This window comes from Podarcis pityusensis (genome assembly GCF_964106645.2).
Source record: "Podarcis pityusensis genome assembly, chromosome: 10".
NCBI classification, from domain to species: domain Eukaryota; kingdom Metazoa; phylum Chordata; class Lepidosauria; order Squamata; family Lacertidae; genus Podarcis; species Podarcis pityusensis.
Genome location: NC_138035.1, coordinates 45,321,537 through 45,335,575, shown reverse-complemented (window position 1 = coordinate 45,335,575; position 14,039 = coordinate 45,321,537). Strand labels below are relative to the sequence as shown.

The following is a 14,039-nucleotide window of genomic DNA, read 5'->3' as shown; positions in this document are numbered from 1 at the left end:
AAAATGCTACTGTTCCCAGCTGCCGAATCAGCACAAGCCAACTACCTAGGATTTTGCATGTTAGTTTCTTGCCCTACTTTGGCAGTGTTAACCTCAAACATGATGCACCTTTCTATATGAAGCCAAGTAAAAAATATTTCATTACCGTAATCACTGTTCGTGGGAGTCTTGGTACTCTAATAATCTTTGTGTTCTTTACACGAGGTTGAGAAACAGTGTTAATACTGACGGCTGAAAGATTGCTTCTTGGCACGGCATGGGAGTTATTGGGGAAAGGCGGTGAAGGTGGACCACTATTACTTGAGTTCTCCTATAAATAAATAAATAATCAGAAAAGCCACTGTGAAAGGCTTTTAAATATTTAAATACACAAATGCTGCAAAAACGTAACACAAACAAAGCCTGCTCAACCTGTTAGAAGCTGCCATTTTAGAAGGCATAGATTTTTAACGACAACAGAAGCCACTGAGCATGGAAATGGCCAACATCAGTGGTAAGTGAAGTAATCGTTGCTCAGATTTCAACCATGTGAAATGTCATAATCCTACTAATGATCCAGCTGAAATAGCTAGGACAATACCAAACAAGTGGGAGGCAACTTGTTCAGTTTACAGCAAATTTAACCCTAACCAAGAGAACTTTAAACTTTTAAGGTTAAAGAACAGATTACGCTGGTTAAAGAACTGCATGCCACCTTCAAGTTGTCCAGTCACACTTTTGTTTTTCCAAAGTAACACAACAAAGTTTTCTGGTGTGATGCAGATCATAATGCACCAAGGCTGACATCTAGTGGCTATATTTAGAAGTGATGAATACCTCCGGTTTGAAAGCTCGTTTGTTTGCTAGAGATTTAAGTAGCTCTTCTCGCAGCAACATTTCTTCCTCCTCCTCCTCATCTGCAAATGGCGGTTTGGGTGGCTGTTCAGGTTCTTCAGGTGGAAGTGGAGGAAGGGGTGGTAGTGGCTCAAGAGAAGCACTTGAAATACCTTCCACGTACAACTGGCTACCTGGTGGCAAAGCCTTAAAACGTTGGAAAGGAAAAGAGAAATAGCTTAATTACTACTTGACCTTCACAAATAGTGTGCCAAGCACATTTGGCTCATGCTACGCTTCAATACAAAACATCAGCAACTCCAAAAGCCAAGACACTGCAGTTGAAAATCAAGATTTTCCAAGACAGAAAATAACAGAGAATGACTTGCTTATTCAAAACCATTAGTCGCCAGTACTAGACTGCACTAAGCAGTTGAACTTACTCCCAGGTAAGTGATTTTAATTATTCATTTTAGTTCCTTAAATAACATTTAAGCAACACAACTCTAAAAACGCACAAAAGTTTAGTAGTAAGTAGCTATATAATGACTGGGGATTTTTTATTTATATTTCCAGTAGAAGAAATAGGTAGCACAGGATATAGAAGCTCAGTGAGTATGAGTACTAGCATTAATCAGTAATAAGAGTGGGACTAGAAATAATTTTGATCCAGGCCAAGTCCCATTTCAATATATACCAGAACAAATAACTTCCAAGACAGCCTGAAGGGATGCACACAAAAGAGAAGCGCATCATAATTTAAAGATAGGCTGGTCTAACAATATTTCTGGTTTCAAATGTTTCTACTTCAAAACGACCATCTTGAAAAAGCACTTACTGAAATCTGTGCTGCAAGAGGCAGTGTTATTTGTGGAATGGTAGGAGAAAAGTATCCAGCAGGGCATTCAAAATACGGAGGCTGCACTGGAGATGATGCTACAAAAGGATTATGGAAAGCAAAAAACAAAAGGTTACACTAGGCAAGATTTTAATTATATAACCTTTATATACAGTCGTACCTTGGAAGTCGAACAGAATCCGTTCCGGAAGTCCATTCGACTGTCAAAACCAAAGCGTGGCTTCTGATTGGCTGCAGATAGCTCCTGCAGCCAATCAGAAGCCACGGAAGCCCCATTAGATGTTCGGCTTCGAAAAATAGTTTGCAAACCAGAACAGTCACTTCTGGGTTTGTGGCGTTCATGAGCCAAAATGTTCGAGAACTAAGCTGTTCAAAAACCAAGGTACAACTGTACTTCAATTCATGAAAACTATCGAGATCCAAACAATAGAATAAGCAGTAATTTCTCTCATCACATACTGCTCCTGCTCTTATGCTGGGTCAGCTATTGAATTTTTTATTTTTCATGTAGCAGCCATAACATTAGGTAAATGAGTAAACAAAACAGTGGAACACAAGCTTTAATTATGGCTTCATTAGGAACGCGGGTTCATTAGGGGACGCGGGTGGGGCTGTGTGTAAAAGCCTCAGCGCCTAGGGCTTGCCAATCGAAAGGTCGGCGGTTTGAATCCTCGCGGCGGGGTGCGCTCCCGTTGCTCGGTCCCAGCGCCTGCCAACCTAGCAGTTCGAAAGCACCCCCGGGTGCAAGTAGATAAATAGGGACCGCTTACTGGCGGGAAGGTAAACGGCGTTTCCGTGTGCTGCGCTGGCTCGCCAGATGCGGCTTTGTCACGCTGGCCACGTGACCCGGAAGTGTCTCCGGACAGCGCTGGCCCCCGGCCTCTTGAGTGAGATGGGCGCACAACCCTAGAGTCTGTCAAGACTGGCCCGTACGGGCAGGGGTACCTTTACCTTTTTTAGAAAATTAGCAAAAATAAAATGTTGTAATCCACACATTAGGTAAGTTAACACTTACCAGGAGAGTTAGTTTCACTTTCTGTGTCCATGGCAACTTCATCGTAATTATCATATTGATAGATTCCTCCTGCACTCTCAGTAGATTGCTTATCTATTGACCGTCTCAAGTCTTTATCTGAAGACTACACAAAAAAGTTTTGTTAGCCTCAGATATATTTTATTTCCTTTCTTAAACACATGCAATGCTGCCTGTTTTGCCTCAAACAGCTGCCCAGTTGTCGGAAGAAAAGCTATAGGAAAGATAGCAGTGGCAAACTACTGACTCCTATTTGCTGGATCTTCTCTCATAACAACTGTGGTTTCAGTAAGGGACAGCAAGCAGCAGAACAGTTCGTTTTTACAAAACACTGCATTTTTCAAAGCTACCAAGTCATACTCTAATTATTTTTAAGTGTGTGGGAAGGCAAATCTCCCAACCATTTCCAACCTGCAAAAAAATGAATAATTATGATCCCAAAGGTCATGACAACAGAATGGTACAGTTGGCGTCAGCATGTGGCATGGCCTATCACAAGGCTAATGTCAGCCTCTTTTTTAAAAATCACTGAGCGCTGATTGAAGCAGCTACAGCTGCTGCTACTGTAATTATACTTGTCTCCAATGACCCCGGGCTCCTTTCCTTCCCTGGGGTGTACATCAGGTGTGAGGCCCAACTGGCAGCAAGAAAGTGAGCGAGCCATGGACAGAGAAATGCCTTGACAATCCTAGGCAGGTGCCCATCAGTGGAAATAGGCCAGGAAACCCAGAGTAGTACAGAGTGCAGAGCTTCTCCTCTGTTGCTGGCTGGCCACTGCTGCTTCCCCCTGCTCCTAATCCAGGTGACTGACTATGGTATTCTGGGTAAGGAGAGAAGTTGTCATGGTGGTCAGCCATTAGTGGCAGGGGAAGCACTGCTATCTGTGTTCCTCCAGGGTCCCCAATCCCTCAAAATTAAATTCTCTTTCCAAACACTCAATGGAGCACCAGGAAATAAAGAAAATTAAAAGGAACAGGCCCCAGAGGAGGCATTCCTTTTCTGCTGGTGCCCACAGTAACTTAAGTGACAGTTCCTCATCCTCAATCTTGTGTTGCCGGGGGCGGGGGGGGGGGTCTGCAGAGGGCATCTGGCAGAGAGCGTCTCAAACCTGTATCTGACCCTGCGAAAACCTAGTTGTAGGACTTGAACGCCACTGTCAGCCATGAATTCGTATTATGGACTCAAAATGAACTTAAAACTACTTCAGATTCTCCTCTGGGGAAGAATGTGCTACAGTTAGAAATATAGTTGGAGGGATTCAGGAATTTCTGCAATTTCTCACTGTTACAACACCTTGCACAGCCAGTTGCTGCTTTTATTCCCCAATGAAAACACAAGTGGAAATTATCCCTTGTGCTTTCAGGATGCAATTTTACACAAGTGCTTGTGGCACTGCTCACAACAGAAAATTCTCAAATCATGGATATTTACACCACCATTCCTAATCAACTTAAAAACATGACTAACAAAATGAGTTTAATATTTACAGTGCCTCAACACAGTTGCCACTAATCTTTAAGGCCTCACTACTTACTAGTGAGAATTTTATGCCTAATTTGGTCTTCCTACTCATCTGTATCAATTTCCATTTGTAATTCCTTTCACAACCATCAGGTTGAGAAAAAACACCCAATGTTAATGACTTTGTTTTTTAATGTGTATATTTGAATTAAAAAGTTCTCGTTTTCCAGATCGCTCAGCATTTTTTGCTTACATAGCACTACCAAAGGTTTTACAACCCTTATTTCATAAAGCCCAGCAAACTAGAGAAGGTGGTCAGTATTTCTGACAGAAAACAGGCTGAAAGACAGCAAGTTGTCCAGGACCAGTATGTCCATATCCATGGAGAGCTAAGACCCTCAAGTCCTAATCTAATCCTATCAGATCATGGGTCACCAAGATGAGCAAACCCCACCCCACCCCCAACAGCAAATTAATTACACAAGTACATCCATGTTAAAGCCATACTCCATGCCTGTCAATTTACCTTGCTTCTTGATCTTGCCTTGCTTCCAACCAGCTTCATAAACCTATTATACTGTTCTTCTTGATTTGAAAGATCACGGATTTTTCTTATTTCCTCTTCCCTTTTCCTTCTCTCCTCCTCCTCTTCTTGTTTCCGTTGTTCCTCTTCCTTCTGACGCCTTTCTTGTTCCTTCTGTTGTTGCAGTTTTTTCCACACTTTTGTTTGCTGTTTCCTCAGTGCTTGCTTAGCTTTAAATAAGAGTATTGATTAATTACACTTAATTTTTCCAAAGACACACAACAAATCTATGGAGAAAGTAAGCTGTCAAATATTGAACATTACAGATCTCAACTTGGAAAGCCACTGCTCACCAATTTAACCATTTACCTGCAGTGCTGGTTTTTTTGGCCGAATGCGATTTTGTGCTGGTTTTGATCTTTTGTGGTACATTTTTTGCCTTTGTAAGTTTTTCCTTGCTTTCTTTCATCACTTGTTGCTCTTTCTGTTGCCACTTTTTACTGGCAGACTGCAAAGCTAGTAGTCTTAGCTGCAACTCTGACACTTCCTCCTCTTCATCAAGCAATTTCTTTTGTAAAATGAAAAGCACAAACACACTTCAGTTCTTTATTCATCATTAAACTGATATTTTAAAAAGGTTTTGACTAAAAAAAAATCACTCTATGCAAAACACTAGCTACAGAAGGATGGTTTTCAAACTTTACAGACAGAATCCTAAAACACATTTTACTCAAGCATCAGCCACATTTAACACTGTAGGACTTGCTTTGAAACAACACACATAGGATTGCACTGTAAGTATATATTAGGCTAGAGCTAAATTTTAAGTGACTGATGTTGCAGCTGGAAAAACAAGTGGCTCCACTTACCTTCTCTACTGCAGCACCTGATGGGCTAAGATGTTGTTCTCCTTGCTCTTTTTCATCTACTGCTTAAAAAGATAAATGATATATTTTATCAAGCACAATGACAAAGTAAATGAATTTAAGCATGCAAAGGAATAGTCATATTATACATAAATTTCTAACATGTATATTAAGCAGAATATGCTGCAAAATCTATATGCCTGGTTCTTTTAATCTTGCCATGGTCCCAATTTATACTTGCCCAGTGTGCAAAAGCAAGCATACATTCTCCTAAGTTCCTGTCTTCGACTCTTTTTTTATTATTACATTACACAAGAGGTGTACTTCATACTGGGGAAAACTCATGCTCCCTGGTCACCTTAATACTTCCACTAATTCTGTGACCCAGTCTGAAGGCCTAGAAGCATCAGCATCACAGTGTAAGAGAAACTCAAGCAGAGGCACCCCCAAACTCATTATCAAGATCAGCTCAAGACCTCAACTCATAGAGCAACACTGCAGATTCCAAACTATCTACTCTTACAGTCAGGTCCAGGCTTGATTTGTCCACACTAGTATTGTAAAGAATGCCTGCTATGCCCTCAAATGAAACATGCAGCATTTCGAACAGCAAAAAGGTAGAAAAATAGATAAACATCTCAAACAAAACAGGAGGTGCCAGAGGATACTACTCTATTATTCTCCAGTACTAAACAGCACTCTAGATTCAATCTGTTCCAAGTTCCCAGGCAAACAATGGTCCAGGAATGGAAAGATAAAACAGAAGTGCGTGCCAAAGTTATCAAACAAATGAGGGCATGGAATTCCCCCTACACGTTATTTTTACAATGTACTTTTAATATATGTTAGATTGTTGTTTGATTCTCTTTTTATTCTTGGCTGAGTTTACTTGAGTTATATTCTGTTAGTAAAACAAGATATAAACATTCTTAAGAAATGTTGCATTTTCAAAGCACTTCTGTTTACCAGTAATAAAAGTTAAATAAAAACAACAAACTGTAATCTGTGCCAACATTACAATGTCTGTAAAAATGCGAGCTACTCTGTCACAAGAAAAAGCAGTTTTAAAAATTACAGAAAGGATAAAATCATGAGTTTATTACACATAAAGAACAATTACCTTGACTGGCATCCAGTAATTCAGATTTCTGTGACACTTGCTTTACTCCATCTTTCACTTTTTTCAACTTGCTCCTCTCAGCTAGGGTTGGCAGTTTTTGCCTGAGAGGCTTCAGTTCAAATGCCTGAAAGGTTAACACTTTATTCTTCTCCTCAGGAGACACTTCATTTACAGCATCCTTTGTAATACTGACATTTTCTGTAGATACTTGGTCCTCAGGACTGGCCATTTCATCATTGCCTTGCTGAGCAGTTTCCTCTTTGTTATTCAGAGCCAGTTTCTCATCTTTATTAATATATTCAAGTTCTAGTTGAATCTGCTTATATTTCAACAACAGATCCTCAAAACTCTCTTCAACAGAGTTATCATTCTTAGATGAATAGTTCTGCTTTCTAGATGGAGATTTTCCAAAGCTTTTGGCTAATTTATTTATTAAGAAAATGGTCTAGAGAACATTTGTCACTTGCACCATTGTAAGGAAGTGATCAAAAGCATATAGCCACTGAAACCTTTCATTCCAAACAGCAATTCAATCATGTTTCAACATGCAGGAGATAATACATACAACTTCCATGTTTACTCACACAGTGCTTCCTTACAAGATTCTGCAGTACGTGAAGCGGCATTCTTTTGTCCTCTTCCCAAACATCTGACGCCAGGCATTGCAACCACACCTTTGAAGAGGTTTCCTGACCTCAATTCCACTGCCACAACCAGTTTGGTTTATTTCCCTCCTGGGACACGTCAACTCTCATTATACACATCCCAGATGATTTCCTCCCCTAAAGTATTTCTGATCACAATCTTAAATGTTAGCAATACACAAATACTTCTGGCTGGCCTCTTTCCTATTTAAATAAGCTGGTGGCAGATCTACTTAAGTATAAGGTGTCAAAAAAACCTAATTTGGTGAACTTTGATATTTTAGGCAGTATCCAACTACACAATTCTGCTAGCACAAGGACTTCTGGATGTGCAATGGAACTTTCTCTACCTCTGCTTGACATGACAGCCTCTAGTGCAGAGTCTGAAGCAGCCATGTCCAAAGTCAGTTCTGGGGGCCTAATCTGGCCTGCCAGTTGATTTAATTCCATCCATGTGGCAGTTTATTTCCTGGGGTAAAATTCTTAAAAAACCTCAACAACTTCAATCCTAAAAGAAGCTCAACAACTTCAATCCTAAAAAAAGGTAAAAAGGTCAACAACTTTGGTCGGCCCCAAGGCCCTTCACTTCATCAAATCTGGCCCTCTTTGAAAAAGATCTGGACACCACTGAAATTGCCCTCATTTATGACACAGATATACCTTAAGGCTGTGTGCACTCTGTGCTAAAAATAATTGAGTCCATTTGTCGCATATGAAAAATTATTTGGATTTGTATATATATAGACCTCTTCTTTTTATACTTTATTCTACTACTGCTCTATCTGCAAATGTTCTGGTTTTCCCTAAATATGGGCAACCAGTAGTGCAGGCACAGCTGCTCACCTCTAACTACCAGCAGTATTAAGCTATCACAGGCCTCTGATTTCACTATACACTTTCAAATATGTCTTCACAAGGATAAGAGACCAGAAAGTTGTTTCTGTTAAATGAAACTCCATATACTCAGGGAGCTAAATTCTGTGGCCAGTATCATTTTATGTGCTTTCTTCATTCCCCTAGAACTAGGGCTTCAGGGTTTTAATTAGCTGCCTACACAGTACTTCATTACAGTGGTTCTTTTGAACAACTGCCTCTGATTGGAAAGCATCCTAAAATACATTGGAACAGAATCCAATGGTGTTTCAAAAACAGAAGCTTACTCATGTGTTACGCCAGCTATGCATTGAGGAGCTAATAGGAGTTAGTCCAAAACAAGAGCCCCAGGTTGGGCAATTCTAACAGAAAACCAATAGCCGTCAAGGGGTAAAAGCTAGCCAAAACAGACTTCCACACTGAGCCAGTCATAGGCTTGCATTGCAACATGTTGAACTCAGCTTGTAGTGACAGAGTTACATGCAGAGACTGGAAGGCAAAATCCATTTTCTTTTTCCGAAGTTTCTTTCCTCCGGTGATCACAAGAAGGAATACATTGGGTTGTCCTGTTTTATTCTCACAACCACTTAGCAGGATAAGGCAAAGCTGAAAAGACAGCAACTCACCATCCAGGACGATCTGGACTAAGCAGTGTCAACATTCCAAGTCCACCACTATATCTACCATACCACAAGCTTAATTTGGCCATTGAAGCAAGTTATCTGCTTCTAAATAGAATGCAACCCAAGAGAAACAAAAGCAACTCCTTGTGTCATCTTTAGAATAATAAAACTGGGAGATGAGTAAAAATATACAGTAGCACCAATTGAGAAGCCTCAGCTTTTATCCTATTCTCTTTTAGCATAATTCCATAAAGACACAGAGATACATATGAGGAAATTACTACATGCAGCTCACACAGAACAAACTAAACAGTTCTTTGTATGCCCCCACAATATGCCTTTTTTATTCTTTCAGTTCATGGGCAAAACCGAAACTAGTAAACTGGACAAGAACCACGCCCTAGACAATGTGTAACTAAAGAATATGACTCTAGTAGTGAACTTAAATTCAGTTTTTAAAAGTTACTTGTTCAAATAATAAATGTGAAAGATATTAATCACTGATGGAAATTCTGACAATGATAAGCCACTCAAGCAACAGAGTCCTTGAATATACATTTAAATTTAATAGCAAACATAAGCACTCTCGAATTTCTGCTATCTAACTGCAGTTCTGACACGACCATACAGTACATTCATTGCTTGTAAGTTCCGCTTGCCTCCATTCGGTCTTGTCTGGAGATACTAAAAGCTTTTATCAACTTATGCTGTTATGTTACCTGCAGCCATACCTAGATGGAAACAGCCTGGGAATAGTTACACATGCTCTAGTAACCTCCGATTTACATTACTGCAATTGGAAAGGGTCTGGAAACTGCAGCTGGTCCAAAATAGGACATCAAGGCTTTTGACTGGGATATGTTAGCGTGTTAATTATGTTATTGTTTTATCAGCTGTACTGTCTCCAAGTCAGTTTCTGGGATCAAAGTGCTGTTTTTAAATATTAGACCAGACATGGGAAATTTGTGGCCCTCCAGATGTTGGTGGCTTCCATTTCCCAGCACCTCAGTTAACATGGCTAACCAAAAGATCCCTCTCAGAGGTCCTGCTCAAGGTGCCTCCATTTAGACAGGCAGCAACCATGAACTGTAGAACACTCTACCCAGAGAGGCTCATGCAGGCCTAGCATATTCTTTATTGCCGTTCTGGCACCAGGTAAATAAACTTCTATTTTCCCTGTGCCTTCACAAACAAAATGTGATTGTACTAATTATTTTTGTGGGTTTTATTTTATTTTTTGTCATCTGGCTTTAAGCTTGTCTCCACCAGAAATTTTAGACAGTATGCTGTTCTCTGATAGTATTTAAATTGCCGGACAGCTTGAGAATGTTATTGGGCAGCCTTATTTAAATATACTTCATTTTCTGTCCTTTCACCTGGCTTTCCTGTGGCCAACATTTTCACTTATGTTCTCAAAAGCTACAGCACAGGCACCCTGCTACACAACGAACAACATAATCTTTTCGAACATAAGCCCTAGGAGTTCAATGGGACATACTCCTAGGATGGCCATCAGAATGAATGTAATCTTTTGGGCATTATTCATAAGTAAACATGCTTTAAAAATTGGATGAAAATGATAACTTACTTCAATAGTACTTTTTAAAGGTACCATTTTAGTACATAGTACTGTATACTAACTGATGCAAGAATTGCATGTTTCCGTTCCTCACCCTCAAAATAAAGGGGGAACTATTCCCCCTATGCCTTCAACATTTCAAGGAAATTTACATTTATCATCCTAAAAACAGAAAGACAAAAATTAAAAACATATTCTCGGTTGAGGACAAACTTTAAGCATTCCTTGGTTAGGATATTCCCTGCCATCTTTGGTTACACAACTAAAGGCCAGCTGTGTGGCCGGCAAAGTTGCTTAAATGTAAAACACTCATTAAGTGTTTCAAGTATTTCAGGCATCACATTTGAAAGCCAATGAGGCTCCTTCCAAGATACCAGATGACATCTTCTGTCTCGGACCACACACTTCACTTCTGCAGAACCTCCTTAAATCTCTCTCTCTCTCTCTCTCTCTCACACACACACACACACCCTACCTCTGCATTCATTTCCGCTTTGCCCTTTCTGCTGTCGTCACTACGGCCTCCACCCAGACCAGAGAAAACAAAACAGGCCGCCGGTCCAACTCCAGGACCACCCTGGGGCCAAACTACCCCATGTTGTAAGAGACCAGGACAGGCAACCCCACCCCACCCCACTTCCTGCGAGACGCAGCAGAGAAAGGCCAAGTGGCCTTTTCTTAATGGCAAGGATACATTTCCGAGGAGAGGGTTCCCTCCAGCCCTGGTTCCCGCCGTACCCGCCGCCGCCCCCTCCCCCACCTCCCCCGGGGGGTCTTCCCGGGGGGTTTCCTCCTCGGCTCCGGCCCCATCGGCCCCCGCCCCGAAAAGGCCTTCCTCGGAAGCGGAAGCGGTCCAGGGCGTTGTGGCTGCGCTCCCAGAAGGAGAGCCTGGGGCCGGAGTCCTGGTGCGAGCCGGGCGGCAGCCGCGAGCACGAAGACGACGGAGGCGGCGGCTGCTGCGGGTGCGGCCGGAAAGGTTCCTTGAGTCGGTAGCCGCCTCCTCCTCCTCGGCCATGGAGGTGCCCGAGCTCAGGGGGAGGCTGGTGGCGCAAGTGGGAGAAGCGGCGAGACGAGGAGAGGAGGAGGCTGTTCCGCAGGTCGGGAGGCGGCCTACGCCTGGCGTAAGGGCCCTTGGTGGTGGTGCCTCCGCCGCCATCTCTACTGCTGGGCTCCGGAGGCCCGCTGTCGTTGTTGTCGTCGTCGCTGATTTCCCCGTCCTCCAGCTCCCCTTCCTCTCGCGGAGAGAGGTCGCTCGAGGCCGCCGCCGCCGCCTTCCCCTCAGGCGCAGGAGCCGCCATAAGGGGGTTTACTCAGCCGCTCACCGACGCGGCAGGGAGCGGCTTCGAACTGACGTGCACGCGAGCGAGCGCACCGTTCACTTTCGGTTCCTTGGCCGTGTGCCGCCGCGGCCCAGTCAGACCCCAAACTTGTACGCGAGACACCACCCTTTCCCCGTTTGCTGGCGCCTGCTCTCGCGAGAGCTCAGCTCCGGCTTCTCTCGCTCGCGCTTTCCCGCTCCCCCTCCCCACCGTCGCGCTTCTCTTTCCTCCGAGAAGGGGCAGCGAAAACATCACAAAGGGGACGTCGAACGGCATGATGGGAGTTGTAGTCCTCCGCTATGTGTCGGCAATGGGCAGCGGTGGGGGTCGCCTGCCTGTTCAGCAGCAAGTTCTACACAGCAGAATGAGAAATAACGGTGCTTTTACAGTAGAAGTTTAAAGAGAAAGGGCTGGTTCTAGAATTGTATCCCCTCAGAGCGGCCGTTTCAGTGGACAGTGAGGCGACTCCTTTGGGGCGCAGCAGGGTCGTCACAAACGCCGCTCGTGACGCTTAGAGTGAATCTAGGCCCCAAGCGACTCCGCTGCCGTAAGATGTGGTATCAGATTCACGGAGGGTGAAGTTATCGATAGGGAACGAGGCAAAGATGGCTCTAGGCTGCCTCCAATATCAGAGGCCCCTTTCCGTTGACCCGCTTTCGGAGAATACTGAAGACGCGCCTCCTTTCCCTGACCTTTGACACCGTTTTTTTTTCGGGATCCACCCTACTGTTACTTAACTGTTTTTTTTTATTTTGAAAAAAATTAAATGGTTGCAGCCTGCCCTGGGAACTGCTGCTGAAGGCCAGGTAATCTAATTTAATCATAATAATTAAATAACAGAAAGAACACTAGGAGACAGCTGTTGTTGCCCTCATCGCTTCATGGTGGGGCATCCCATAAACATCTGGCTCTCCACTGTGGGAAATGGGATTCCAGGCTACAAAGGCTTTGGTGTAATCCAGTAGATTTTTTTGTGTTTAGGATAAAGCAATCTAGAGAAATGGTTGTCGTTCTCCAGTGAGGCGGCTACCAATGATGGTGGTGATAATAATACTTCGTTATTTATACCTCACCCATCTGAAAAAGTTCTGAAGTTGTTATTTTCAAGAGGCGTATAAGGTCATCTGGAATAATTAAAAAGCGTCAGCTGTCAAGCTACAAGACCTCAGTGTAGCTCATACTACTTTTGTCGTTTTCCAAATACACACACGAGTTTTGTGGCAGTTTAGCAAATATTGTATGGGGAAGGATCCTATGCTTCAGTCACTCGGCTAAGTGGCTTACATGGCAGAAGCCCTTTGATGCTACTGCTATACGAGGTAGGCTGACACAACTGTGCAGATACACCAATGCAACGCCACTATGTTGACACAACTCCAGTGCAGCAGCCACACAGTGTGGAGACATTGGCAGGACAGGGAGGAGCAGACCTTGAACGTCTTGAATGTGCCCTCAACAATGGCAGAATTTACACAGCCCATAATGCTGGTCTAAGGAAAATTTATTCCATTCACTTTGGTAGAAACAGGAGGGGGATCACTACCTACCCACATTGCCTTGATAGATTATAAGCAGGCTGGATCCCTAGATCCAAAGTGTAGGCTAAACAGGAGAGAGCCCCCAGCAGAGTTTAAAACCACAAAATCACACAGTGCAGTGAAGCATGAGGAATATAGGCTTTTAGACCTTTTGCTTCCCCTCTACCCCTCTCTCAATGAACAGAACACACTGCTAATAAGTTTAAATACTTTACTTAACAACAAAGATCAGATTCATGTGTTATTCCATGCAGCAGCAAGAACACAGGTAGAAAATTATTGTGTTACAAAATACAGAAAAAATATTTCTGAGCATGCGGTCTGGACTAAAAGCAGTCGAGTTTAAGTTGAGTGTACTAAAGAACGGGAGATGGAAGATGAGGCTGGTTGAGTGTCTCATGCTTCACTGGACAACTTAAAGGTACAGCGTCAACAGGGCTGGCATCAAGGGTCAGCAAGGTCAGGCACCTGCTGAGGATTCACAGCCCAGCAAGGGGCCCTTTAACAAGAGCCCCCTGGATCTGCTACAACAAAGTGGTAGACTCACCAAGGGAGAATGTCTTGCTAAATGCCCTCTGAAACCTGAAGTTGACAGTGAGCATCAGTCTTAAGCTAGGGTAATGTTTTGGAAACACTGCAATGCTATTCATGCTCCAGAAACAGTACATTCCACTGAACACAGTTTGACTTACTTTTGAGTAAACATGCATCCTATGAGCTTGTAATTTAATTTCATTTTCTAAGAATTGTCCTTTTAATCCTGGGATATGCATATAAAAAATAATTTT

General features: G+C 42.8%; 2 protein-coding genes across 6 annotated transcripts in view; one reads left to right on the top strand and one right to left on the bottom strand.

Annotated features, from left to right (window-relative positions):
• ZFC3H1 (zinc finger C3H1-type containing) overlaps window positions 1-11,835 on the bottom strand; it is a 34,673-nt gene extending 22,838 nt beyond the window's left edge. For 4 of the 5 annotated variants that reach the window (XR_013976882.1, XR_013976883.1, XR_013976884.1 and 1 more), the window contains exons 1-9: window positions 11,089-11,835; window positions 6,676-7,095; window positions 5,559-5,620; window positions 5,059-5,257; window positions 4,693-4,919; window positions 2,688-2,811; window positions 1,652-1,749; window positions 817-1,020; window positions 146-310 (exon numbers count right to left, since the gene is read on the bottom strand). Coding sequence is in view for 2 of the 5 variants with exons in the window: in XM_080971156.1 (XP_080827282.1) it covers window positions 146-310; window positions 817-1,020; window positions 1,652-1,749; window positions 2,688-2,811; window positions 4,693-4,919; window positions 5,059-5,257; window positions 5,559-5,620; window positions 6,676-7,095; window positions 11,089-11,692 (2,103 nt within the window). In the remaining 3 variants the exon portion in view is untranslated. The remainder of the gene's footprint in view (window positions 1-145; window positions 311-816; window positions 1,021-1,651; window positions 1,750-2,687; window positions 2,812-4,692; window positions 4,920-5,058; window positions 5,258-5,558; window positions 5,621-6,675; window positions 7,096-11,088) is intronic. The other variant, XM_080971157.1, reaches the window with a different exon arrangement.
• Window positions 11,836-12,007: 172 nt separating this feature from the next.
• TMEM19 (transmembrane protein 19) overlaps window positions 12,008-14,039 on the top strand; it is a 30,432-nt gene continuing 28,400 nt past the window's right edge. Inside the window, exon 1 of the mRNA XM_080971182.1 lies at window positions 12,008-12,519. The gene's annotated coding sequence lies outside the window, so the exon portion shown is untranslated. The remainder of the gene's footprint in view (window positions 12,520-14,039) is intronic.